At 41.2% G+C, this 26,746-nt stretch overlaps 1 protein-coding gene and 1 long non-coding RNA gene across 13 annotated transcripts in view; one reads left to right on the forward strand and one right to left on the reverse strand.

Moving 5' to 3' along the window:
• CTNNA3 (catenin alpha 3) overlaps positions 1-26,746 on the reverse strand; it is a 394,943-nt gene that overhangs the window by 122,697 nt on the left and 245,500 nt on the right. For 9 of the 12 annotated variants that reach the window (XM_088059438.1, XM_088059429.1, XM_088059430.1 and 6 more), the window contains one exon: positions 8,446-8,538. In XM_088059438.1, the coding sequence (XP_087915564.1) occupies positions 8,446-8,538 (93 nt within the window). Of the gene's footprint in view, positions 1-8,445; positions 8,539-15,082; positions 15,187-17,800; positions 18,022-26,746 lie in introns of those variants that run through there. The other 3 variants (XM_088059441.1, XM_088059439.1, XM_088059440.1) reach the window with 3 other exon arrangements.
• Positions 15,564-16,851, forward strand: LOC148183729 (uncharacterized). The gene is made up of 3 exons (XR_015773296.1): positions 15,564-15,688; positions 15,846-15,958; positions 16,131-16,851. It is a non-coding gene; the product is annotated as an uncharacterized LOC148183729 (long non-coding RNA).

The following is a 26,746-nucleotide window of genomic DNA, read 5'->3' on the forward strand; positions in this document are numbered from 1 at the left end:
CCTCTGAATCTCCTCCTACCCCTGTACACTCCTGTTTGGCCTTTACATAGGGACCACATACACATTTCTGAATTCATTTGGAACCCTTCCACAGAAAAGGTACACAAAGTTATCTTTAACAAAACAAACATTTCCATTATTTTAGTTTAAAATGCCACAAAAGAACTGACAATGTAGGCAAGTATTCAGTATTTACATTTGGGTGGATAGCCACTCTTTTTTGGAGACAGACAACAGAATAGGCTGAACACTTACAGCCTGACTCTTAAATGCATCCAACAGCATTTTCCTGCCAGAACTTACTCACTTGACCTGACAAGTGAAGCAGACAACAGATCCAAAATAATGTTGGGATTTTTTTGCAGGGCAGATTTCTGGTTTCTGATTTGCCTGGAACCACAATTTCAGTTACTTTTGCTTTCCTCATTTTGCACTACTGAAACTCAGGTTAACAGAATAAATATTTCTGTTTCTGCCTTTTAGAATACAGTGTCTGTAAGTGACCCAGGGAATGTTTTGGATAGGATTTTCCAAAGGTATCAGGATGGATTGCACAAATCCCCTAGTTTATTTCAAGAACTGAAGGTGCATTTTTTGACTCAACCAAAAAATCACTGTTCCTCTAACTGTATTTTTTGAATTAGTTATACACTCATTTTCTAGGATCTCACCTAGGATCCAGCAAATCACTGGACAGTTACTTTAAATAATTTTAGCTATAGCTTGAATGTTCTAACTAAACAATTCTTTTCTTGTAGCCACAGTTTGTGTATGTGGGGACAACTGGATTCTGCTCAGAAAGCCACAGAACATTTCAGCCAAGCTGATCAAGAATCGAGCAATTAATTCTCAAAATTCTGATTTCAAGGTAAGCATATTCTTAAAATGGAAGGTTAAAATAATCCTCAAGACTTACTGATACATGGAAGAGGAAATTAAAAAACCCAAACATTCTGAGTTCTGCTTATAATGGTTTTGAATATAGAAAAACAAAACAGTGGAAGTCATATCTTCAAAAGTGCTCCATCCAGATCTGGATCTCAGCTACCTGCAGTTCACTATAAATACACTTACCTTTGTGCTCCAAGCGTCTTCATGCAGCAAAGCTTTCTAGAAATGTCAACCTTTTCTACATTTTCTTAGGCTGTGTAAATGCCCTATCACAGCACATCATCAGTGCCAACTACATTGGGATAAATCTTCTTCCCACAGGGGATAGCTGGGTTTGCTGACCAAACTGCACTGAAACAAGGCACCAGCACACATCACACTCCCACAGCCATGGTACAGCTTCCCAGCACATGCAGGCATGACAAAAACTCTCCAGGAATTATTCAGTCTAAGGACTTGATCTCAAAAGGTGTTCAACGTAAAAAGCCCCCGTGCCTAAATACAACAACAAGTATCAATCAAATTAGCTGCATACTAAAATTACAATATAAAACTGAAGCTTATGTAATTAACCTTCTGTTTATTGGATTTTATATACAAGTAAATCTTTAGTCCAATCTATAATGTAATGCATATAAAACAGAAAGGTCCTTGTGGACTATTCACCCATGTACCAAACTTTGGAGAGATGAAATAAAACTGCAATAGAACCTGAACAATTGCAGTCTAACTGCTCTACGGTTACAGTTGTTAAATATTTGCTATGATGAACACACATATGAATTACATTTATAAACTGGGAGAGAGGGACATCAGTAAAGTTCAATATGTATGACATCTACCACTTCATGTACATTTTTAATTATATAATACAAAATCCCAACCAAAACAGCAACAAGAAAATACAACCAACCTACTAAATTAGTATTAATTAGTTCCTCATTCCCTCTTGGGATTTCTAACAAAACCATCACCATTACAAACAAAACTCGTCTTTAATAATTATCTGAATGCCCATGCCCTTCATTTCCTGTAGTATCTATAAGCTATGGTGTGGTCTGAGCTGAAGAAACGAGCTGAAGCCAACAGCAATCTTTCAACCTCACACAAAAACAAGTTACTGAAATGATAGCAGAAAGCTTTAGGAGAGTTACACAGAGACAGGGACAAGGAGGCTGAAAAGCCATCATGTGCCTCTGGAAAGAATGGGTAGAAACAGTCTGGTAAAAAAGTGGGACTCACAGACATCCTCAAGTATATTCCACACCACTCACACAGTCAGACAAATTCCAATTTTTCACCTGTTTCTGCCACAGTCAAAGATCTAAGCAGCAGCAAACACATGCCCTTTCTGGTCCTGGAGGTTTTTGCTGTCCTCCCACAGCCTCACTACATGCCTCTAGCCCCCACTGCAGGCTTCAAGGACCTTGCTAAGGCTTTCCTTGCTGCAGCCTACAAACTCTAGGATCTTCCTGGGCTGCTCCTCTCTCCCAGTTCAACACAACACAGCTGTGAACAGACGAAAAAGCCAACAGCCCATGCAGACCAGATTGCTCCTCTAGCAGGATTAGTGCCAGAACATCACTCAGGTGACGTGCTTGTCTTCACTTACAGCAGGACCAGCAACGGAAAGAGCCTGCTTGCATTAAGAACATTCAGTACTTGTGGTTTAACCCCAGCCAGAAATTCAGCACCACACTTGAAGCCACGCATGCAAGCAAAAGAGAACAAGGAATTCCCATCTTCCAGCACACATCCAGCCAAGCCCAGGACAACAGGGCTCCATCAGTGGTTTTACACACGAAGCCATGTGTGCGTGTTCTGATGTTCTAACAGCCATGTGATCAGAACACTCTCTACCGTACATCCTCTTACTGTCAGAGGTCCATTAGAGCCAATTGCTGTGCAAGACAGCAATCACCATCCTGTTAGCCAGGTCTCATTCCATCTCCTGGGTACCAGAAGCTACACAGGATAACAGTTCAATATTCGAGGAAGTTACTGAAAGGGACAGTTAAAACCCAGAGTAAGGCTATGGCATACTAGGCAAACATATTGTCCACATTATTTTCCTACTAGGATGCCAATATCAGCACATGTGGGAAATAAAACGTGAAAACCAACACCACCAAAGGTTTTCACAGAGCTCCCAAGTCTAAAATTATCTGCAAGTACACGTCGAGTTGCCTCCGTAGCCTACAAAATTTTAAGAACAGTTTTGAAAGTGCTACAATCCCATGATACATATAATGGCATAACCTTATCTGAAAACTGAAATTTAATTCCCATCAATTCATAACATAAAGATATACTGGGGGTAAATAAGCTTGGTAAACAACACCAGAAATTACTCTGTTTGCAACAGTAGCAAAAGCTCTATGACGTAAAACAAAGCTTTTCTAGCTCAGAAGAGCAAATTAAGACTGCCTCCATGTCAACAATAATGCACAATCATCTAAGAGACACAGGAAGCAAACAAACTGCTGCTGTACTTGCTACTTCTACTATTACTTTCAACGCTACTGTGACATCTCCTAATTAATTTTCATTAGGAATTTAGTAAAGCGAGCAGTCAAATTGCTAATATTTTTGCAAACGCAAAATGGGACACAAAATCCCCTTGCAGATCTCGTTACCTCTCTTTGCCACATTTAATGACATTACAGCATTGTAGTTTGCACTCAGAAATTATGAAAACACAAGAAGGGTAGTCATCCATTACCTTGAATTTGATTCTGCTGCCATAAAACCATTTAAAAGCTCTTTTGAAAATCCTGGCAGCTCAGATACACAAATCAAGCAACATTTGTATGATTTGCTCTTTCACCCCTCTCCAGGTCAGATACTCCACAGACTGATGGAATGGCAGGGGCTGGAAGGGCCTGCTGGAGGTGCCTCTGGTCCAACTCCCTGCCCTGGCAGGGCCACCCAGAGCCAGCTGTTCAGGACCACATCCACACAATTCCTTCAATATCCTCCCTCACAGCTCTGCCAGAGTCTCCCCAGAGTCTGACCCCGCACACAGGGCAAGGGAATAGCGTGCAGGGAACAAACAGAAATTGCTGTGCCTTTGCTTTCCAAGCTCATGCAGAAGGCAGTAGAAAACTCCAGAAAGCTTGTTCCACAGCTCATGGGACAGAGGCACACACAAGAACGAGGCCCATGCAGCCCATCCTGCCATCACTGCAGCTACACCAGCTTGTGTACCTCATCCACTTCCCTAAGCGCTTGCCAGACTAAGTGCTTCCATCTGTTCCTACATCCCAGGTGACTGTAGGGTGCTGAGCACTCACAAGAATCCCCATCACACTGCCAGTATTCCTGCTGGAAAACATCTCCATGTTAGCTGCAAAGCTGGTAAGAGAGATGCACAGCTCCCCAGAACTAAGCCATGTCAGATGGATCCACGGATCAGTGATTTTAGCTCCCTGCTTCAACAAGAGCAATGAATTCCTTTGTCAGCCTATGCTATTTACACCGATTACTGCATGCTGCAGCTATTTACATTTTCAGCTCTTTATTGCTGTCCATCCCTCTCTTCCAAAAACCATGCAGAAGTCCATCTCTTAACAGTGGAATTATTTTGCTGTCTTGTACTACTCTAGGCTTTCCTACCCTCCTCCCCAGACTCAGTAGGTTTTTTACCAGGAGCAGTCTCTAATAATGATACTTTATTGCCATTCCTTCCCTCCCTGGCATTATGCTGTAGGAACATCACCAACGAAATGTAGCATCTCAAACTAACTTATAAATTCAGACAAAAAGGATGAAGCTGAAGAGATAAAAAAAAAAACTCCTTTCTAGGAAAAATACTTTCAAGTTTTAAAGGCAAAGGGAAAAACAAATTGTTTATAAAACATTCATAGCACTTTGGTGCAATATGAATTTATAGCAAATGCCCTCCAGCAACTTGAAAAATCTCAGTCTCATATGTTATGCTCACTAACTGCAGGTGAGGCAAGAAGAGGATAACACAGGACAGCTTCTGTACTGCTACAGAAGCTGAGGCTACCCAGGGTTTGTATTTTCATTTAATATTACAAAGCGAGAATTTGTTGAGAATTCTATTCTAACACAACAGATGCTGGAAGATGAAAGTTAAGATGGAAAACCTCAAGGCATTTTGTAGTTAATTATTCTTTCTCCAAGTCCTATCATTAAAGAGCCAAGCAGTCACAGCCAGAATGAGAATTTGAGCAGCACCTAAGAGTAACGGTGGGGGGGAGGTGTCCTCCTTCCAACTGTTTATTAGAGAAGCTCATGCCAAAGCAAACATCTAAGTCTATTTGTACAGAAGCACAAAGTACTGTGCCTTCCAAAATATTTGTGCTCCACAGCTTTAGGATTCACAGTATCCCAATGAGCTTGCTCCAAGGTTTTGAAAATGACAAACCTAAATTGCCATAAACTGAGCAAGATAATGTCCTGCAAATATTAGTGTCAGTACATTATGCTAGGGGATATAAAAAAGATGGCATTCAAAATCACAGCTGAATCCTTCACAAATGTGCCAAGTGTTACACACTTTTCATTAGTTACATAGAATTGCTTCTCATCTCAGTTTATAACCAGATGGTTTCTATCTATCTCTCAATACTTCAGAGAAAAACAGAGCACACCAAAACATTAAGATCCAAGGTCCTACTTGTATCAGTGTTTACATCTCTTCTTTAAAATATCTCGTAATGACTTGGGATCAAATGACTTTCTAAATTTTTTATCAACATCTTGATTAAGCTAAATCATAAAACACTTTGTGTGGTTTTCTTGCATTTTCCTTCCTTTCATGATGTTCCAGGAATCACCCTGTACCACTCCAGTAACTAGCAGCAAGCTCCAGTGAGAGCTCCCTTTCAAAGGAAGTGAGCCTAAAATTCACTATTTCAGATATAGTTCTTCTAAAATATGCCAAAACCTCTGCTCCATACAACTCTCCAGGAATCTTTATGCTATTAAAAAGGCTCTAGGCAGGGCCCTCTGACAAACTGGAGATCATCTCAGCTGTTGCCTTAGGACCACCCACCTCTGATCTCCATTTGTGTTGACACAACTGTTCCAGCTTTAGGCTCAAGGTCGTTCCTCTCAAAAGCAGCAGCTCAGGATTTGAAAGCCGATTAGACAACAAAAATGTAAAACCCTATGAAGAGTTTAGATAGAGGAACCAGATTCTCATCTGCTAATCTCTGGTTTCCCACAGGATAATTCTCTCTATGTTGACAGGTTTACCATCAGAACAACCACACTCTTCCCCAAACACACCACTGAACTGAAGCACAAGGGTAACAAACCCAAAATGGGTATTAGCAAAATAGCTCTACAGATGGATAGCCTTGTTTTTAAAAAACAAAACCTTGTTTGTTTCTGTTGCTTCTTTCCCATGCACTCATTTGAAGTCGAGATTTTGCTGGCACACTGAGACAGTAACATGGATTCCCACTACAACTGACACTGGCCATCTTACTTACCTGACAACAACCAATTCTCACAACCAAAATTGAGTTATATGAAGAGAAATAATTCTTCCTTCATCAAATCATATGCAAACAGGTCTTAATTTTTTTATTCTATTATTACCGATTAAACATTTATGAATGTCATGAAACATTCGTAACATTGCAGGGTCATTATGTGTTTTGCATTGGCTCTAATATAAGTGCCCAGCTTATTTCATTTGTTGAGCAGTCAAAATATTTGATAATCATTTCATTTGAGAAAACAAAAAAGAGGGTTCAGAATCAACCCTCTACATTTTATCTACAGTAGAGTATGATTAATGTAACAAATGCCAAAAGGCTTTCCCCTCCAGTGTTTGCCAATTCTGTAGCTGCCTTTTCCTCCAAGGTGTTTTCTGTAAGTGCTAGGGTGTCTTTTTGAGGCATTTGCAGTGGAGAGGTTTTACTTTATTTCTACTATATCAGATATCGATCCATACACCATGCTTCCCTTCAAGAAATATTTTGCAAAACACATAAAATATCTTTCTTTTCGCTCTGAAGATTTAAGAGCATTGCAGAGTTCCACATGTGAATTTCCCCATCCTGAATTCTAACTGACACGCCTCAAAGGGAATCTAAGAGATAATTATTTTCCCTACGGAATTTTTTCAAATGATATGGAATAATCTGATGTACTGAAAAAATGCAGGGGCTTTAATCTGCTATTTCTTACTTAGGTAGAATGTGAATTGCTTTCATAGGGCATGGTCCTTATCTAAGAAAGCAGAAAATCCTGCACAATGAGCACACCATTAGTAGCAATATAATCTTATCATGTACATTCCACATTCTCTTTTTAGTCAGATCTATAACCATCAACTAATTCGCCCCAGTTTTACCTTGAGATTAAACAAAAAGGAAAGAAATAAACTTGAGAAACTTTCATTTTATTATAGGAAATTAAAAGCCTAGAAACTTAAATGGCTGTGAAGAAAAAAAATCAATATTTTAGTCAAAGTGAGATTTTAGGAGTTTCTGGTATCAGATATGGAGGCTTCAATTTCAATTAAAAAGCTGCATCTGAATGCATGATAACCCATTATAAAAGTGCACCTGACCCCTGGAGAAACAAAGAAGCCTTGTTACAAATCCAGTAACACATTAAATCATGTAGGAGTGTGATGTGAAACACAGAACTCTTCAAGTTTTAAAAACACACATTGAAACTGAATTATTCAAGAGAAAACATTGATTTGTAACATTTTGAAAACATCACACTTCCTTTCAAAGAAATTTCTTTCTCCAAGACTTGCATTTATTCAAGAGGCGTAAGACTTCTCAAGCTTGTTATTGAACATATTAATATTTGCTCTTCATCTTTTATTTCAACTATATTACCACAAAAGGGTAAGAATACTTATGCCACTATGTAAACTAGAGTGTTCTTCAAAGAACTAATGATCTTGAAATTATGCAGCCTCAAGGCTGCAACACAGATCAGATTCACAGGAATCAGTAAAATCTTTGCTCTAAAAGATCTAACTGCAGAAGTTTTTATATCTCTGTAACTCTGAGCATGAAAAAGTGAACACATTTTTGGTACTTAATATCTTAGAAAAAAGTTTATCTGTAGCTGTGCTTTTTTTCCATTCATTTCCTTCAGACAAAAGTTCAGGCTTTTAAATGGGTGATAATCACAAGAATTCATACTTAAACGTTCACTTACACAAAAACCAAATCAAGTGGTGAGTCTTTCAAGTTAAAGGCCAAAATAGGTGCCGCTTTTTAAGAGTAAATTATTCCAGATTTCTCACATTACAATGTTTATTTAATCAGGTGTGATCTCAGAAACAGAGCAGCATGTTTTTGCAATTGCTGTTTTTATAGCTTTTCAGAACTCCCAACCAATGCAGACAATTAACCATTTCTATGTTAACAGAACAAATGAACAGATTACCAAGTATCTGCATTTATCATTTAGTCTCCATTTGCTAGGCAGAGCTGTGTAAATGGAATGGGAACTCAGACTAAAGGAAAACAACTAAACATCCGCATTGTGTGACAATACCACAGTGTATGGTGAGTGCACCGCTGTGGGAATGAAGAGAACAAGGCCTACCTGTGGGCACAAAGTCTCAATGTGATTAGCTGCCATTTGGACAATTTTCGTTCCATCTTCATTTGTTGACAACGAACAAGCAAGATTGGCAACCTTAAATAAAATAAATAAACAAACTTAAATAAGCAAACAGCCTGGTAAGCAAGTACTCCTGCTCAGACTTCAAGCTTGCCAAAAACAGGGAAACCGTGCAGGAGGAAAGAAGAACTGTGGAAAGAAGTGACAGTGATGAGAAATCTTATGACCTCACCCCAATTTAGACTCAGCAGGTAACAGCTGCAGAGTGGTGTTTAGAAAATAGAAGGAAATTTTAAAGCAAGAGCCTAAGGTTTCAGCAGGTTGCCTGTGATCTTGCCCCTTAATTTTTCAGAGCACTTCAAACCATAACCACCTTTTACACTTTTCTTCTTTTAAATTTACTTTAAAGACCTTAAAGCTCAAATAGCACTTACTTTGACTTGTAATTAAACACAAAGTAATTTCTGCCCCGAGCTATCCACAGATCATTCTTTTAATTAGTGGTATGGTTTTCAACTGAAATGATCTCGTCATATAGCACATAAAGTGCAACCAACAGTGACAACGTATAGGAAAACCTGAAATCCATGAAAGAACAAATCTGTCTTCTGTTGTAACATACACCATAGGGATTCAGCTTCCTTTAAAGGAAAAATTTCTTGCACCATGCTCCACAAGTTTAAATGGACCAACAAAAAGCATCTCACTCCAAGTGAGGGTACTGAGATCCAGCAGATCTTTTTATCCTACTGCAGTAGTATCAAGTCCTTCTGTAAACTACTCCATGCCTGTTAACCATCACACCTTCCCTGAAGCGGCTGTACTGCCTACAGCCACTCTAATGTTAATGCAGACCAAAGCCAGCCTGAGAACCAGACCTCTGCAGCGCTGCAAATACAAACACACACCGCCATAGTGGCTTTGGAGTTACCCAAAACTCACACAACGACTTCTACAGTTCAGCTACTGTGAAATAAAGCAAATCGACCTTTATCAACATTTTAGGACACCACTACTAGTTCAATAATGATCTACTACCAAAGGCTTTTATTATTCTTATTTAACTGATAAAAGTAATTACTAGGCATTAGTCAGTGCATAGACAAATTAATTACTTGTCCTATTGAAAATTCAGAAGAGATTAAGAAATGCTTTATGAAGAGGATGACATTTAGAATGCAGGGCCTTCCACATACACCTGCACAAAAATACATCATACAACTTTCCCTGGTTTCCCAATACAATTCACTGGTTCCCTACCCATGTTAAGGATTATCTTTCCACATAAAAACCAATGGCTAAGACCGAAGAAATCCAGTTTTCATCAATGCACTGACACTGTATTTTCTTTTATTTGAAGTAAACTGCCATGGGTTGTTTTTTTTTTCCTGCAGTATCTTAAAATAATGGGTTTGCTTCTATGCTTTCCTCCATGACTCTTCAGCTTAAACTACCCACACGTGACTTTACATCATCACAATACGACCCTAAAAGACGCTACACTACTCCCTCCCTTCAAAAAAAAATTAAAAAAAAAAAATAGTAAAAAAATAATAAAACAGTTTTTCTTTGGATTGAAGGTCTGGAGTTTTCACTACTGGTCCCAACAATTAATTCATATCGGCTTCAGTGTTTTAAATTCCTTTGCCCCAGCCACTGAGGTGCTTGTGTATCCCTAATGTAAATCTGTGTTCGCTCACATTTTGTTCCTACCCCACCTATGCAAAATGAAGCCCTCTACAAGACTCACTGCAAACATCACTGATTTAAAGAACTCTTTATGTCTAAAGCAGTAACATTGCAAAGGTAAGATAAAAAGGCAATGCCAGCCATTTTTTGCCCACCAGGGCAAAAACTATCAACAGCTTGTTTTTTTCTCTTTACCATAAGGTTCCTCAGGTTTTTCAAATTCATTTGGCAGCTTCCAGAAACACTTTACTTTCATTTCTTGGACTCCACTACAAACAATGTGTGCAATACAGAGCTCCTGTTTATCAGTGAGGTACTGCTCTAAGCAGTTTTGTCCCTGTCTTGATGAGCAAGGCAGACACAGTTTACAGCAACTTTTTATCCTGTTTCCTAGTTACCCTGGCTCCAACATTTCAGTACAAATGCAGTCCTTGATGTAAATTGTATCACAGCCACAGAATAATAAACTAGGATGAAAGAGGTTTCCAGAGATCATGTACTCCAACCCCCTGTTCAAAATATGAGAATGAACTCAAATCCAGTTGGTGCCAGAGGCTCAGTGTAACAGAGCAGCATCTGGGAACAAATTCTCTGTGTGTTACCAGACCACGTGGGAGATCAGAATGGTAAAAAAAGGGTGGCTCTTCTCTGACCAAGCATGTTCAGGTTGGGAAGGAACTCTTAACCCACAAGTACTCCTTTTTATTTGAAGTCAACAGCAATAAGGATTTTTTTCTAATATAAAGAGGAACAACTTTCTGATCTTATGTTTCCCCTCCTGATTCCTCAGCTCTAAGCATTGCTGGGTGATTGCCCAATTCAAAATAGTATTCCCAAAGCACAAGCAGCAAACCAAGGGTGTAAGACTAGGAATTTACTTTAGGCCATTTTTCAACAGCAAACAGAGGTTTGTATTATTTATATTAGGTGTCTTAAAAAATCTATTACGTTAAACAAAGTAGTACTGACTGCTTTGGAATAAACAAATGATGTATTTTGGATGTGTATCTGGAGTTCATACTACAGTGCTACACGAGCAGCAAATTTAGACCTTTGCCTTGCATTTTAATCAATGTTAATAAGACTTCTGTTTCCACGAGAAAATACGTAAAATTTTCTTCTCCTGCCATTGAAGCAGCACTTGTCCACATGTACCTTCTGCCCAAGTAAAAGGGCTCACAGGCAGTCTCAGCAGTAGGTGATAAGGCTCACAGCTATTCTGCCCAAAGACAATCCAGATCCCTGGAAGTCATTAACATCGTCTCAGCCATCAGTACACTCCCTGTTGGTACTTCCCTCACCAGCTCCTGAAGAGAAGTCCTTAACACAAATCCAAAACACAGTAATTCGAATAAATCCCATGGAAAGAGGCAAACACCTGTGTGTAATTCTTCCAAGCAGGTGGAAAGGCATGGGAAAACCTGAGGTCTCTTTTGAGGATATAAAGTTGCTAATAAGGAGCACAAGCTGTTTCAGCAATAGTAGATGTCTACAGTCCATAAGAAAAAAAACAAGCCCTAGCATGGGTAAGACCTTCCTCTTCATCAATACCATACAAATTTTTACAATCTGAGAAATCTTCATTACACCACAGTCTCTCCCCTAAGCATTATAAACTACACAAATACATTACATTTCTTTTGTATTCTCTAGGAGAAACTAGCTTTTCTTAGAGGAACTTTAAACTCAAGTACACTGAAGTCCCCTTAGAGAAACTTCATACTCAAGTACACTGCAACTTCAAAAACAAATAAAATTGCAAAATGAAAACCCAAGCTTCCTCTCAGACAGAAAATAACTGTCCTTCTGAAGAGCAAAGTTTGTCAGAACAAAGAAAAAGCTTTCTTGTAGGCTGCTCTGATTGAAAGCAGAACTCTACCAAAAAAAATCATCATAATTTTCTCCAAACATTTTTAAGATACTAAAAAAGCAGTTACACAGCTTTTCCTTGAAATCAACGAACAGAGAACAAACCATCCTTGATGAGGTTTAGCAACATCAATTAATACACTAATTAAGGCGCAGTGGGAAAGGAAGGCTTTGAGCATGTAAGTGCAGCACTGGCAGTAGATTAAGTATTTCATTAACCTGATGGATTTTTAGATTGTGAAGGCACCTAAGAATGTATTTTTTGATGCCCATTACCTGTACACAGAAGATATGCCAATGCAGATTGCTTTTATTCCAGCAGTTATTAAACAAGCTTCTTACAGGCACTTTAACTGGTGTTTTTACTGGGTGAGGGTTTACCTTTCTGTACTGGGGAGGGGGTTCCTCTCTTTAGCATATGGTGACCCAACAGTTTTTCAAGGTAGAAATTGCTGAAGAGTAAGATTTGTGTATAGCAGATATACTCGGTTAAAAAACCAATTCAACAGATCATACCCCTCTCCTTGATTTACACATTACGTGGGACTTGTGTATCTAGTAGAGAGCACAACTGCAAATGTGTGCCCAGATTTTTTCAATTCCTTTACCAAACAACTGAAAGGCAAAGAAAGATGCACTTAGAGGCCGGGAGAGATACAGCGTACATGAACAAGCTCCCTCTGCTGTCCAAACTTCCTTGGGGTGGAAGGCTTTTTCCCTTGCCTGTGCTCACACAACTGCATTCACACTGTGAATCCCCTAATATTCTCTCCCCAAGCCGAGGATGAAAGCTTTCAGTCATCCTCAAGCTTCATTCAATTTCAGATTTCCCAATGCTTTCCACCTGGTATCAAGGCAAAACAGAAAACACCTGTAGGCAGAACACCTTGGAGAGCCACTAATTACTTGCAGTGGATTTCCAGAAAGGTGTGGTAATTGCCAACAGCCAACTCCCTGAAGCTATCTATAGCTGGAAGTGACAGAGATAACCCGGTATCCTTTCTGGAGACAAAAAGGATGTGTTCCAAATCCCTTAAGAGCCTCAGGGGAAGTGGAAGTTAACATGCAAACCAAGACTGCCTCTTCCCCCGGTGAGGAGTCTTATGTAGGTTCTGCTGGAAAGGAAGAGAAATCCTTGGGAGAGACATTCCAGCCATGACTTAAGGATGTGATACAGTGGTTCAGGAATCAATCATAGTTCATTGTTAACTCCAGGGCAAAAACAAAATGCAAAGTCAAACACAACACAAAAGTGAGATTTTTAACTAGTCAAGGAGCAAATAATCACAGCACTGCCTCACCACCTGTTTCATTCACAGCTGAGAACAGCTTTGCTAATCTACTGTCCACACTGCACAGCAAGAATTAAATGTACCCCCGAGGATTTTTTTCAGTCAAATTCACTCCATTAACTCCCAAAAATAAGTATTTGCTCAGGAACAGATTGTCTGCTAACTAGCAAAATTCTTCTTCTATAAATTGTACAAAATGAGGCAGTATGTTCTCTAGGTGTGATCCCTTTTGCTCCACCAATAGAAGTTCAGTTTCCTTTCATTATTTTACCCAAAGTCCCAACTCACTCATACCATACTGTAAATCACTAAGGATAACCAAGTCGTTAATTCCATTAAAGTTTCTGTTTCCTCTTCTTGCTGAAGATCTCCTGTCCTTTGTATTAAATACCTCCTCCTCAAAAAACTCTTTCACTGAGGAAAGACCTTCCAAAGCTCTGCCTAGGCCAAAATTACCCAAGTCCTTCACTACTAAGGCCAAAGTCTGTAGTTTGGAGATTTTTTTATCCTAGTGTAAAGAACCCACTGATAACCCTACAGAAATTCTTAGTACCATAGTGGCTGGGAAAGTGCTACTAAAATAAAAACTGGCATGTTTCAAATTTCACAAAAAATGAACTTGTGCATCACAAGATTTCAAATACAGTCTTTAGGAAGTTTAAAGTACTGATCCTATCATTTTGCCTCTTTTTTTTTTTTTAACACATAGTAAATATCAGAAAAATTTTCTGATTTTCCACAAAACCAAGCAGAAGTATTTCTTATACACACCTCTAAAGGAACACAAATCAGTTATAGTGTCACTTCAACATGTATATGAATTCTCCCTGGCACTGGGAGGGAGCTAAAAAGGCCTAAGGAGGACAGTGCAGAAATAGACATAAAAACAGTCCAGTAATCCATCGAGGTAGAGGTTAATCCTGAATAATCACAATTCAGACAATATTTGATTTGTAGGAGAGCAACTGAATACTGAGCTAAGGAATACCATTTGAATTCCAGCATTACAGCAGTCAATACAGCTTTCAATATAAATTATATACTCTGTATAAACTCATTATTACTGTTAGCCTGCTCTCTTCAAATCATAAATGAAAAAATGTACTCATGTATTTCCTGCTTCTAATTTCGTGGTACAGAGAAATATCTTCTACAGGTTTTTTTTATGTGTTCTCAGTTTCTACCACTAGCTTTATTCATGAAGCCTTAAGAAGTCTTTTGAGGAAAATGACTGCTCACAAAAAAGAGCCAAAAAAAAAAACCTTCAAAGGTCAACATTAAATAATGACTATACTTTTTCAAGAAAAGCTACACTGATATATGTATGTCTTACAGTCACTGCTGCATTTTTCTATGCATTTATGATTACTTTGTGCATTTTTATGGGCTTAATAAAACTTAGACTACAGTATTTGTTTATAATGAAAAAAAAACATTCCTGTGGACTAAAAACTAACCTCTAGTGCGCAATAAAGTAATATCACAATGTTGCTTGTTTTCCAAACCATTATTCTACCATAAAACTAAATTTCTTTCCCGATCAAGTCAAGAAGTTATACCTCAGGTCGAAAGTTACACTCTTCCCTTTTATTAGCTTTTACTTTTGTGGAGAAAAAATTACAAACTCTACTCAAATATGCATTTAACCTGTATTATGCTGCTTTCCCTGCCTCTATTACATTTTCACCTTCCACCCTTTCAGAAAGACTCTTGAATCTGCTAATTAAATTACAGTAAGGGGCTACACACCTGCAAGCTTCTTCACTCACCTTTCGATTTCTTTCGTACTTCTCCCAGTTTTGCCTGTCTCCATCTCCTTCCATTTTCTGCAGAGCTGAAGTACCCAGCACTACGTCACTGTACCAACCCACCGCTGACTTGACCAGATGAGCTCAACCTGCTGCACCTGAGGCTTATCCCTGCCCCTCCAGGTGTTACCAATCACCTGCTTAAATGGCTCAAACTCCTCAGAGTATTATGCAACTTCAACTCTTTCCTACCAAGCATGTCCAAGATTCTGCTTGTGTAGTTAATAAAGCATATATAAATACCCATGGACTGGATTGTTGAGTTTTGCTGTGGTTTTTTTTTTTCCTAACAGCACAACTGCAAGTGGTTTATTTCAAGTTCCATATGCTCAGACAATTCTTATACAAGTTCGTTTAGGAGACCGTCTTGATGAACTGTGCCTCAACCAAAAGGAAAATGGGTAACACACGCACTTAGAGACAAACACAGCACACATGTAAGGGAAAATACTGCCCAGTAAAATTCCAGAAACCATTTCCTTTTCAATAAAGGTGTCAGGCCTGATGCAGAGCCCCATTAAGCTTTCTCTCAGTGCTTTAAGTCACAGTTACATTTGAGGAATTCAGGTAAGGATTCCCTCTCTAGACTCTGAGCTCTGTTTACAGCCAAGAATAAAGTCTGTATTTGTATTATATAATCATGCTCTGGCAAGCTAGCTGAAGACTCCAGTGAAATAAAAACTGCCTGCAGTTGTGACCTGTGTGTCACTAATGGTCTCTCCAGAACATGTCCCATCTGCACCAGCACCAGACTTGATCCACTGCAGTAACTGAAGTGGCCTCTGATCCCTGAAGAATTCCACAGGCTAAATGTAGCAGCAAATGAAAGCTCTAAAGGTAAACTACTTGGTGAAACCTCCCGCTCAGCACCATTTACTGGAGTGTTAGCAACAAGGGGCTTTCCAGAACTATGCAGTATATTAAACCAGAAAAAAGCAGGGTTTTCAAAAGGATAAAATGGCTATCCCAATTCTGTAATCACATAACCTTCTCCTTTTCTTTATCTCAGCCAAAAAACATGACAAATAAGACAGCAGTTAACCACGGAGCAAGAGGACACCAGTCATGCACAGAAGTAGCCAATTCCTTAAAACAACCGTGAGGAGGAGTAATCACAATTCCCTGCCAGAATACACAGCTCTTGGAGGAACAAGGCACGCACAAGTGCTGAAAACCAGATTAATTAACTGCCCCTAACTGTCTGGCAGTAGCAAAATGTGATCAACATCTATGTTATGGATGAGCAAAGCAATGGCTGGCTCACACAATTAAGGGATGAATATTATGTGCACGTTAAGAAAAGGTTTAGTGATAGATAGTTATGTTATTGTGATATATCTTCCCATATATCTCTTTCCCCTCCCCCTCGTATCGTTGTGACGGGATGGGCTCGGTAGTCGGGGAATTTGGGGAGGGCCGGCAACACCAGACCTCCGATCGAGATGTAAGACAGCGATCTCCACCGAGAGATGGCAAAGGAGGAGCTCACTGACATGACTTAGGGAAAGGCCGGGAGTGTAAAAAGCAAAGCATCCATTTTTGTAGAGGAGCACGTGGCAGATGGACAAATGCTCCCGGTGCTGTGTCCCTTCCCTTATTCAGTCCTTCTGTTGTATTTTGTTAAGGTTTAATAAACCTTTTTCAGTGGTGAGCATCGTTTCTCACAATCTATCACCAGTGGAACTCAGTAAGGATCAGGATGGGTCGAACAGCTCTCAAAACTGCATGAAACCCTCCATCTCCTGCGCTTCAGTAATAAAGAGTAAAATACAACACATACAATAATTTGTCAACAGAATACTCAAACCTGCAGGCCTTTTTAATCTATAAAGCACAGTGAAGACTCAAACATATGCATGAATACATCCTTACATGTTTTCTTATTACTCGCTAGTCAAATATGCCACAAAAGGAGGAAAAAAATAAAGGTCATCCAGCTTTCCATATTCTGCCAGTGGCAATATCTGAAACCCAGCACTCTGAATACCTTCCCAGAGCAAGTACAAGTCCATCTCGCAGTTTAAAAGAAGAAATTTACTGAAGAAAGCAAGTCAGAGCCTAAGGCAGCTTATGTAATACAGAACCACCAAGATCTCCCACTTCACACAAGTACACATCATGTGCATTTAAATAATTCTTTTCAAGCGGTGGCTTTTCAGAAAGAAAGCCAATCCCATTTCCAAAGCTTATCAGGAGTCAATTCCCTCTTGCAGTACTCCTGGAATCTCTCTCCAACCCAAGTGGCTCCCTCCAGCCTTTGGAAAAGACCTTTAGTCTTTTGTTGTCCTGCTTCCCCTAAAGAGGACTCGAAAAAGCGGTAAGCGCAGGTAATACTCCATCCCCAGACAGCTTTGAACTAAATGACAAAGTGTAGAAACTAAACCCCAATAGCAGCCCAAAACCACCCCAGAGCGGGCTGCCTGTCCCTCACCATTGCTGAGCCGCACCCCTTCACCTCAGCGGGCGCCATTTTGCCTCCAGCGACGGAGACTGAAAATTTTATAACTCATGGGGGAAAAAAAACTCCTAACATATTGTTTTCTCTTGTTGCCTCACAGATTTGCTATCTTAGAACTTATGCTGCACACAGTTACCCTTTAAAGCAGCAAGGCCACCAAGGCTCCCCCGTTTCAAACCAGTAAAAACCTCTCCACGTAGAGGACAAAGCAGAAAACTCACGACTGTGGGTGGTTTCACAGGCCCGCCCTGCCCGCAACGCTTCCCCTCAGCACCGGCGGCCAAAAAGGTGGAATTCCGATGAACAAAACAGCTTAATTCCAAAGGCAGGGACAGCAGGATTCCAGCGGCAGATGACGGAAACTCGCGTTGCAAGCGCCATGCGGGAACGCGAAGCCAAAGCCGCCCGCGGCAGCTGCGGCCCCCGCTCCGAACCTTCCAGAAGTGAGCGAGGCGGGCGCGGCCCTGAGCGGCTGCGAACGGCGCCTTATTGCACCCAGCGGTGTGCGGGCTTGTGAGAGTCCTGTCGGTCAGAGCTCCGAGTGCCTGGGGCTCCCAGTGCCTGAGGCTCCCGTCGCTCACAGCGCTCTGTGTCTGTGTGAGGGTCCCGTCACACACACAGCTCTGTGTGTCTGTGTTTGTGAGGGTCCCACAGGACAGACACAGCTCTGTGTGTGTGTGAGGATCCCATCGCTCACAGCTCTGTGTGTGTGAGGGTCCCACAGGACAGACACAGCTCTGTGTGTGTGTGTGTGTGTCCCACAGGACAGACACAGCTCTGTGTGTGTGTGTGAGGGTCCCACAGGACAGACACAGCTCTGTGTGTGTGTGTGTGTGTCCCACAGGACAGACACAGCTCTGTGTGTGTGTGTGTGAGGGTCCCACAGGACAGACACAGCTCTGTGTGTGTGTGTGTGAGGGTCCCACAGGACAGACACAGCTCTGTGTGTGTGTGTGTGAGGGTCCCACAGGACAGACACAGCTCTGTGTGTGTGTGTGTGTGTCCCACAGGACAGACACAGCTCTCTGTGTGTGTGTGTGTGTCCCACAGGACAGACACAGCTCTGTGTGTGTGTGTGTGTGTCCCACAGGACAGACACAGCTCTGTGTGTGTGTGTGTGTGTCCCACAGGACAGACACAGCTCTGTGTGTGTGTGTGTGAGGGTCCCACAGGACAGACACAGCTCTCTGTGTGTGTGTGTGAGGGTCCCGTCACACACACAGCTCTGTGTGTCTGTGTTTGTGAGGGTCCCACAGGACAGACACAGCTCTGTGTGTGTGTGTGAGGGTCCCATCGCTCACAGCTCTGTGTGTGTGTGTGTGAGGGTCCCACAGGACAGACACAGCTCTGTGTGTGTGTGTGAGGGTCCCACAGGACAGACACAGCTCTGTGTGTGTGTGTGTGTGTCCCACAGGACAGACACAGCTCTGTGTGTGTGTGTGTGTGTCCCACAGGACAGACACAGCTCTGTGTGTGTGTGTGTGTCCCACAGGACAGACACAGCTCTGTGTGTGTGTGTGTGTGTCCCACAGGACAGACACAGCTCTGTGTGTGTGTGTGAGGGTCCCACAGGACAGACACAGCTCTGTGTGTGTGTGTGTGAGGGTCCCACAGGACAGACACAGCTCTGTGTGTGTGTGTGAGGGTCCCACAGGACAGACACAGCTCTGTGTGTGTGTGTGTGTGTGTCCCACAGGACAGACACAGCTCTGTGTGTGTGTGTGTGTGTCCCACAGGACAGACACAGCTCTGTGTGTGTGTGTGTGTGTCCCACAGGACAGACACAGCTCTGTGTGTGTGTGTGTGAGGGTCCCATCGCTCACAGCTCTGTGTGTGTGTGTGTGAGGGTCCCACAGGACAGACACAGCTCTGTGTGTGTGTGTGAGGGTCCCACAGGACAGACACAGCTCTGTGTGTGTGTGTGTGTGTCCCACAGGACAGACACAGCTCTGTGTGTGTGTGTGTGTGTCCCACAGGACAGACACAGCTCTGTGTGTGTGTGTGTGTCCCACAGGACAGACACAGCTCTGTGTGTGTGTGTGTCCCACAGGACAGACACAGCTCTGTGTGTGTGTGTGAGGGTCCCACAGGACAGACACAGCTCTGTGTGTGTGTGTGAGGGTCCCACAGGACAGACACAGCTCTGTGTGTGTGTGTGAGGGTCCCACAGGACAGACACAGCTCTGTGTGTGTGTGTGTGTGTGTCCCACAGGACAGACACAGCTCTGTGTGTGTGTGTGAGGGTCCCACAGGACAGACACAGCTCTGTGTGTGTGTGTGTGAGGGTCCCACAGGACAGACACAGCTCTGTGTGTGTGTGTGTGTGTCCCACAGGACAGACACAGCTCTGTGTGTGTGTGTGTGAGGGTCCCATCGCTCACAGCTCTGTGTGTGTGTGTGAGGGTCCCACAGGACAGACACAGCTCTGTGTGTGTGTGTGTGAGGGTCCCACAGGACAGACACAGCTCTGTGTGTGTTTGTGAGGGTCCCACAGGACAGACACAGCTCTGTGTGTGTGTGTGTGTGAGGGTCCCACAGGACAGACACAGCTCTGTGTGTGTGTGTGTGTCCCACAGGACAGACACAGCTCTGTGTGTGTGTGTGTGTGTCCCACGGGACAGACACAGCTCTGTGTGTGTGTGTGTGTGTCCCACAGGACAGACACAGCTCTGTGTGTGTGTGTGTGTGTCCCACAGGACAGACACAGCTCTGTTCCCCCACACCGCAAGGAGCCGCCATCCACAGGCACACACGGTAAATTCTTATGTGTTCCATCATTACTGCGTTACAGTACGTCCTTATGCATTCAATATAGCTTACATTTCAAATATCTTGTAAAAATGTAATTAGTCCTCTCCTTAATTTTCACCCTTCCTTTATCCCTTAAATGAATCAGTAATTTTCTTAGGTTTATTAGTTTTTATTCTCCTCTTTTTCTACTCATGAAAGCCATGTTTCTGTGGCAGTGGAAGTCTCTGTTTCTGTTAATGGAGTTTAAAGGTTCATAAAACATTTTATAAGAAACCCTTGACCAATTTTTGGTGTGTGATTTCTGATCTAGGAAATGTGAAACTGATCACAAAGAAAACATTTAAAACTGTTCATAAACCTTCCAACCAAAACTCACATATAAAACTGTCCAGATTGCAAACTGCAGATTGCAGTGCTGTCTGAAGCGTCAGTGTGGGCTCACCCAAAAGCATGTGCATAGAATTCAAACTGCAGAAATGTGATCACACTAAGTTCACTGAAAAACTCCTGGGGGATTCTATCTTTACAGTACACTGGCCTTGAAAAGAGGCAAATGAGTTGACTGTTTTTCACCGTAGAGTGATGCCCTGACAAGAAATGATCCTCATGCACAGCAGACACCTGTCCAACAGCAACCAAACGACATGCAGGAGTCACATTTCAAAGGAAACAAATCTCTGTGCAGGGAAGTCTAGAATTTAAGTCTACAAATGAGTCCTGGTTAATTAAGCTAAATCTCAGAACATGCTGATCTGAACTTCCTATCACAAAAGGTCCTGGGATATGGCTACTGCTGTCCTCTGTCCCCTCGGTGCCCCAGCTGGGTAAGTGACGGTGATAGTGTGACTGAGGACAGCTCATATGGCGACAGCATGTCTGCACAGGTTAGTTCTGCCTGCTGAGCCTAGCAAGGACCTTCCTTACACCTAGCAAGACCAGCCTGTGTTTTTCAGAAGGTTTTAGAAATTTGTCATTAACTCAGTATTTTGAATGCTAGCCTAACAGTTATTAAAAAGCCATTAAGTACAATGATATTAAAATGTAAGCCATGTGAATTCCTTGGCAGTAACTACACTGACATTACTGCACATCACTCAGTTTTGATGTTCAGATTCTTTTAGAAGACTTCTGCAGAAGATGAATAAAACCAAAGGGAAGTACCTAGCAGGTGTTCCTTTAGTGTCAGCTAAGCTGTCATAAACAAAAACATGTCCAACTTCCTGATAAACAATGATCATTCACCTTCCTTGTAATCAGAATTCTACTCCATGGCTTCCCACAATGTTTTCTGAAATTTTCCTTACTTTTTTTTCCCCCCCCAGCCACTCTTTTTTTTTTTTTTTAATTTCATTTATGCTGCTATGCCTGTATTATAAAAGAATTTGCCCTACTTTTTGCTTTCTTGTCTCAAATACAAGCAAGATATGACATAGTTCCTCTAGGTATTGTGTACAAACTGCATTTCAGAACATAAATGTTTATGAGTTATTTCAGCGTATCTAGAAATTCATGTCACAAAATACAGTCTTGTAAAAAGCATCACCCAGGCAGTGGCAGGAAAAACACTGGTTCAAAAGCCATTTGCCATTGGTAAAATAACCAGGAAGACTCCTAGAGAGGTGGTTAAATTGAGCAAGCCAAATCGTTGCCCAGTCATCAGGAAAATACCCTTTAAAGCATAGAATGCTTTGGGTTGAAAGGGATAATCCAGTGCCATGGGCAGGGACACATCCCACCAGGCCAGGCTGCTCCAAGCTCCGTCCAGCCTGGCCTTGGACACTGCCAGGGACGGGGCAGCTTCTCTGGGCAGCCTGTGCCAGTGCCTCACCATCCTCACAGGGAACAATTTCTTCCTCCTACTCCATCTAAACCTACCCTCTTTCAGTTTAAAATGATGAAGAGTAAACCTCTTCCTTTAACAATTATTACAGCATTCATATTCCAAGGGAAAAAAATAAAAACAAGCCATCTAACCCTAACAAATGAACAGAGAGACTGGTTTGGTATTTGTGAAGCACAAGCTGTAGTAAAATGATGTCAGTATTTTGATGATGAGTGCCTTTTTTGGCACCTTTGGAATTATTCTGTTACAGCTGACTGGCTCATTACAGATCAATGTATCAAAATTATGAGACTTCTGGGGATATAATGGAATCACAATTATCACAATTTCTAATATGCTGAGGAACTTCTAAATCTGGTTTCTGCAGTAATAAAAGGCAAGAAGTCAGTGCCAACACACTTGTGTCAGCTCTCTGTACAGTATCACAGATGTTAAGCAGTGTATCCTGCTGGGGAGGCCACTTCCCTCGGGAGCTCCTGGAACCCCAGCATGCTGCACGAGGTGCCTGACACTTCCAGCTGTTGAAATGCACCCCTCAGACACAGAAAGTCTGCTAAATCTTTGGGTTGTTTATCTGTTTTTCCCTTGCTTCACTTAGGCAATAAAGGCTGTGATTAAGAGGATTAATGAAAATGTCACCATTTATCACCTGTAGTTCAATCAGTAATAGGAAAGTTGGACCTTATTTGATTAATTATACAGAGGTACAAAAATCTTTGCATTATTAATTCAGGACTTGCTGCAAAATGCTAGAACTCTGTGAGCCCCTAAACAGCAAGGTTCAAAGTCTTAAAGCTTACATACACTTAGAAGTACATGCCTGACTTTTACTGAATTTTATTGAATTCATTTTTTTAATTCGCTGTCTTGACCACATTAGCTCTCCATTGGGCATCTGTCCACTAGCTGCAAAACATCCAGAAACAAGTTACCTGTCTTTAAAGGCCTCCTTCCATCTGCCTGCCACCTCTCAATTACTGTTGCCAGACTGCTTCTATTAGAACAGGGTACTTTTTTACATTTAAAAAGAATTTGTGCGTCATTCCCGTGCTGCCTTTAATTTTAGAAGTAATTCCACACAACCCTTCCCCTCAAATACCAATACCATCTTTAGGTGAGGCACCTTTACCTGTTGCAGGCTCCCTGCAAACACCCCCCAGCTGGAGCAACAACTGGCAGCAGTGGGTTTGTAGGCTGCCCCCACAGACTTGGCAAACTCACTGCAATGGGAAAGCTGGGCTTTACACCCAACTCCTGGGCTTACCACCACTGCCTTTGTGTTTCAGACACTAAAACTTTGGTTTTTAAACAGCTGCAGGAAAGAAAAATAAGTGTCCCTTAGTAAAATGAGGTAGTGCTTTTTGGGGTTGATTTTTTTTTTTTTTTTAATTTTATTTTGTAGTTAGATTAGTATTGCTAATCACAGGCTTGCTAAAACTAGTGAAGTCAGCAGTCAGGTTACTCCAATGGGTCCACTGAGGAGTCTGGATTGAACTGAATAAGAAAGGAGCCCCCAGTGCCCACATGTCCCTCGTGGGGCATTACCCAGCCCTGCCTGCATGGGGAGGCGGCACACACGGCTCTCCTGAAGGCCAGAAAGTCAGACAGCAACAAGGGGAGACCAAATGGCAACTCCCAATCACACCAACTGAGGAGGCACAGAAATTACCAAATGAAAATTGGGTGCTTTTCCTCTCAAGAACAAAGCATTAGCTCACTAACAGAGAGGAAAAAAAATAAATTAAAGAATGTGGTGATAAGAGAGGAGGGTTAATTAGCATGGTAATGTAATGAAAATCCACTTCCCATTCATAAATGTTGATCGTGCTTAAAAGAGCTTATCTTATTTACAAAAATGACATCTTAATCTGCTGACAGACACATTTTATTCCCAAAATGCTGACCGCTGTTCTGCATCCCCATCTCCATATGCCAACTCCTCCACAGTTGGATGCTCTCTGAGCAGAAAGCCACGCTGGAGCTCAGTGCCTGCAGACCCCCTTGTGCAAAGGGACCCTGTATCCTCAGGACAGCTGCTGTGCATGCTTCTGTACACAACTAACAGGCAAACACTACCACAAAACTAGATATGAGGATATATTCTACAGCTTGCAGTCTTCAACTGCTATTTTGACATATATGATCATACACTGAAAGTAATAATAATGGGTTAAAGAAGAACAGTAAGTGCAAAGGCAACAGCAAAATAATGACAAGCCCTTGACTTGGATCTTACATCTGGGGATGAAAACCCTTAGCACTGAACAGCCTGAAACTAAAAACTTCCACATAACAGGATTCATGCTTCTTGTCCTCTGATTATACTCCAAAGGAGAATGATAAAAGATTCTGCTCTCTTCTGATATTCTGATAGTTAATAAAGATGTTCCAGTAATCTGTCAGTTTGACCTCTACACACACGGTTTTGAAGTTCTGCCATTGTCAGAAGTAGTTTTGTTTTTCAATGGCACAGTAAAATCAATATTAAAAAAGAGGCAATGAAGGATTAAAATGTTATTTTTACTTTGTGTTTACCAGTCTGGGATTAAAACTGATAGAAATAGGAGTAGTGCTGAGAATACTCAATTCCCAATTGTCTTTGAAGGTGGTAGAAAGAAATCAGAGTCTTCCAATTGACAGGACTTTGTACATGCAGTACTTTGATATTACTTTTTACAAGGCAAAATTAAAGGATTGTTAAATCCATTTTAGATTAAGCTGCTATCTGTCAGGAAACTATACAAGCATATATTTGGTATCAAATCAGGGGGGTTGTTGTTTTTCAGAATTCAAAGAGTTCTATTTCCATGGACCTTAGCTTTTTTGGGGGTGAAAGAACGCAGTCCTTAAGTACTGGGTGTTCAGAGGCAAAAGTAGCAGCTGTCACAGGCTGCTTGAAAGTTGGTTGTTGTACACTCAGGAAAGTACAAGAGTGAGATGATTTGTTTGGGATGTTTTTGTTTCATCTTCCAGGCCTATGGAAAGTTGCTCTCAACCCAATTTTCTGGGTAACTACATTTAAAATCGGACATAGAAGGATGTATCAAATTACATCCAAAATCAGACAAGGTGGCGAATAAGAGCTATCATCTTTTACATGCATGGCAATAAAACAGACTGAAGTGTAAGACTTTTCCCATTGTACTTAAAGAGAAATAGTTACTGTTTGTATAGAAAATAATCAGCAACCTGTTAGATTTTGCAGATTCCATGTTAAAACTGACTTTTGGCAGAGCTGTTTTCCACAAGAGGCAGATGTAGACAGCTTTAGTTCAAGAGCCAGTGGCTGTGTTTTACCTTTTGGGAGAAAGGAAGGATTTTCTTCAGCATGCTTATGAATTTATTGTCAATATTATTTTTGGTTACCAGATACTTGCTATTGTTTCCACTGTCCTCAGTTTTGCAAACATTTTGCAAATGAACTGCAAATGCTGAAAACATTTCATTTTACCATATGTAAGTTCTTCGATATTGTTTGCCAAAATGGCATTGTAATTCTAACAGCATTAAATGAAACATCATTTTTAATCTATGTATATCTAGAACCTCAATATCCTTATAGAAATAGAAACAATATGCATTTTAATAACTCATGGGCTTTTTCTCCTTTACAGCTTTTAGTTTAGTTTTTCTTAAATGCTCTCTTAAGGACAATTCACCTTCAATAGGAATCTGTGCACTAACTTGCAAATTTGTTTTTTGAGCAACACTCTGTGTCCTGCACGCCTCTGTTGCTCTATATCAACACCTCACAACACTGATGCACTTAAATATACCTGCTGTTTGTTACTGTCCCTCGTTTGTATATTGCAATACAGGCAAAACTGAAAAACACATGGCAAGAATTAGGCCACGGGCTGAAGTGTCAAATTTATGTATTGGCAGATCTGAAGTCAGTATTATTAGATCAAACGACAGAGAAAAGGTATATTCGTGTACCGAGGGAAGGGATGAAGAACACAAAGTTCACTTCATCATCGCCTCCACTTCTATTAAATCTCTCTGCCTGGTATAGCTGACCTTTAAACACCGCAGTGGGAGATTTGCATCTGTGCCGAAAGAAAAGATAATCAGAGCATTCTTCCCTGCTCCCATCAAATTCCTTTTTTAATCTCAAGTTCAGCCAGCCTATCACTCCTCCTCTCAGAAAGCATTACATCTCCGTGATGGATCAGCTCAGGAGAACAGGCTGTCAGCTTCCCCAAACCAGAAATTGCCAGTTGCACCAGGCCTGCTTTTCTCCTCGTGTAGATGTGACATTTCAGTCTTCTTCTTACCTATTTTTTGTTCACTGGTACATACTTGTTATCTCAACAGCAGGATTTGCTTTTGTCTTTGGTGGAAGTGAACCAGAGGCCAGAATGCTCCAGTCATCAAAAACAGGCATGTCTCACAGGGGGCTGGAAAGTACACCTGGGTCCCATAACATTTCTCATTATTATTATTTTGCCTTAATTTTCATAATTTAAAATAATGTTTATATTCTGAGATTATTTTGAAATGTCCTAGAAGACTCTTTGAAAATGTTTCCGTACAATCAAATATTTCAACTAGATTTGCAATTTAATTGCAA

Source organism: Pseudopodoces humilis, chromosome 9, assembly GCF_049639895.1.
Source record: "Pseudopodoces humilis isolate 2021_Gansu_Grassland_sample_001 chromosome 9, ASM4963989v1, whole genome shotgun sequence".
In the NCBI taxonomy this organism is placed as follows: domain Eukaryota; kingdom Metazoa; phylum Chordata; class Aves; order Passeriformes; family Paridae; genus Pseudopodoces; species Pseudopodoces humilis.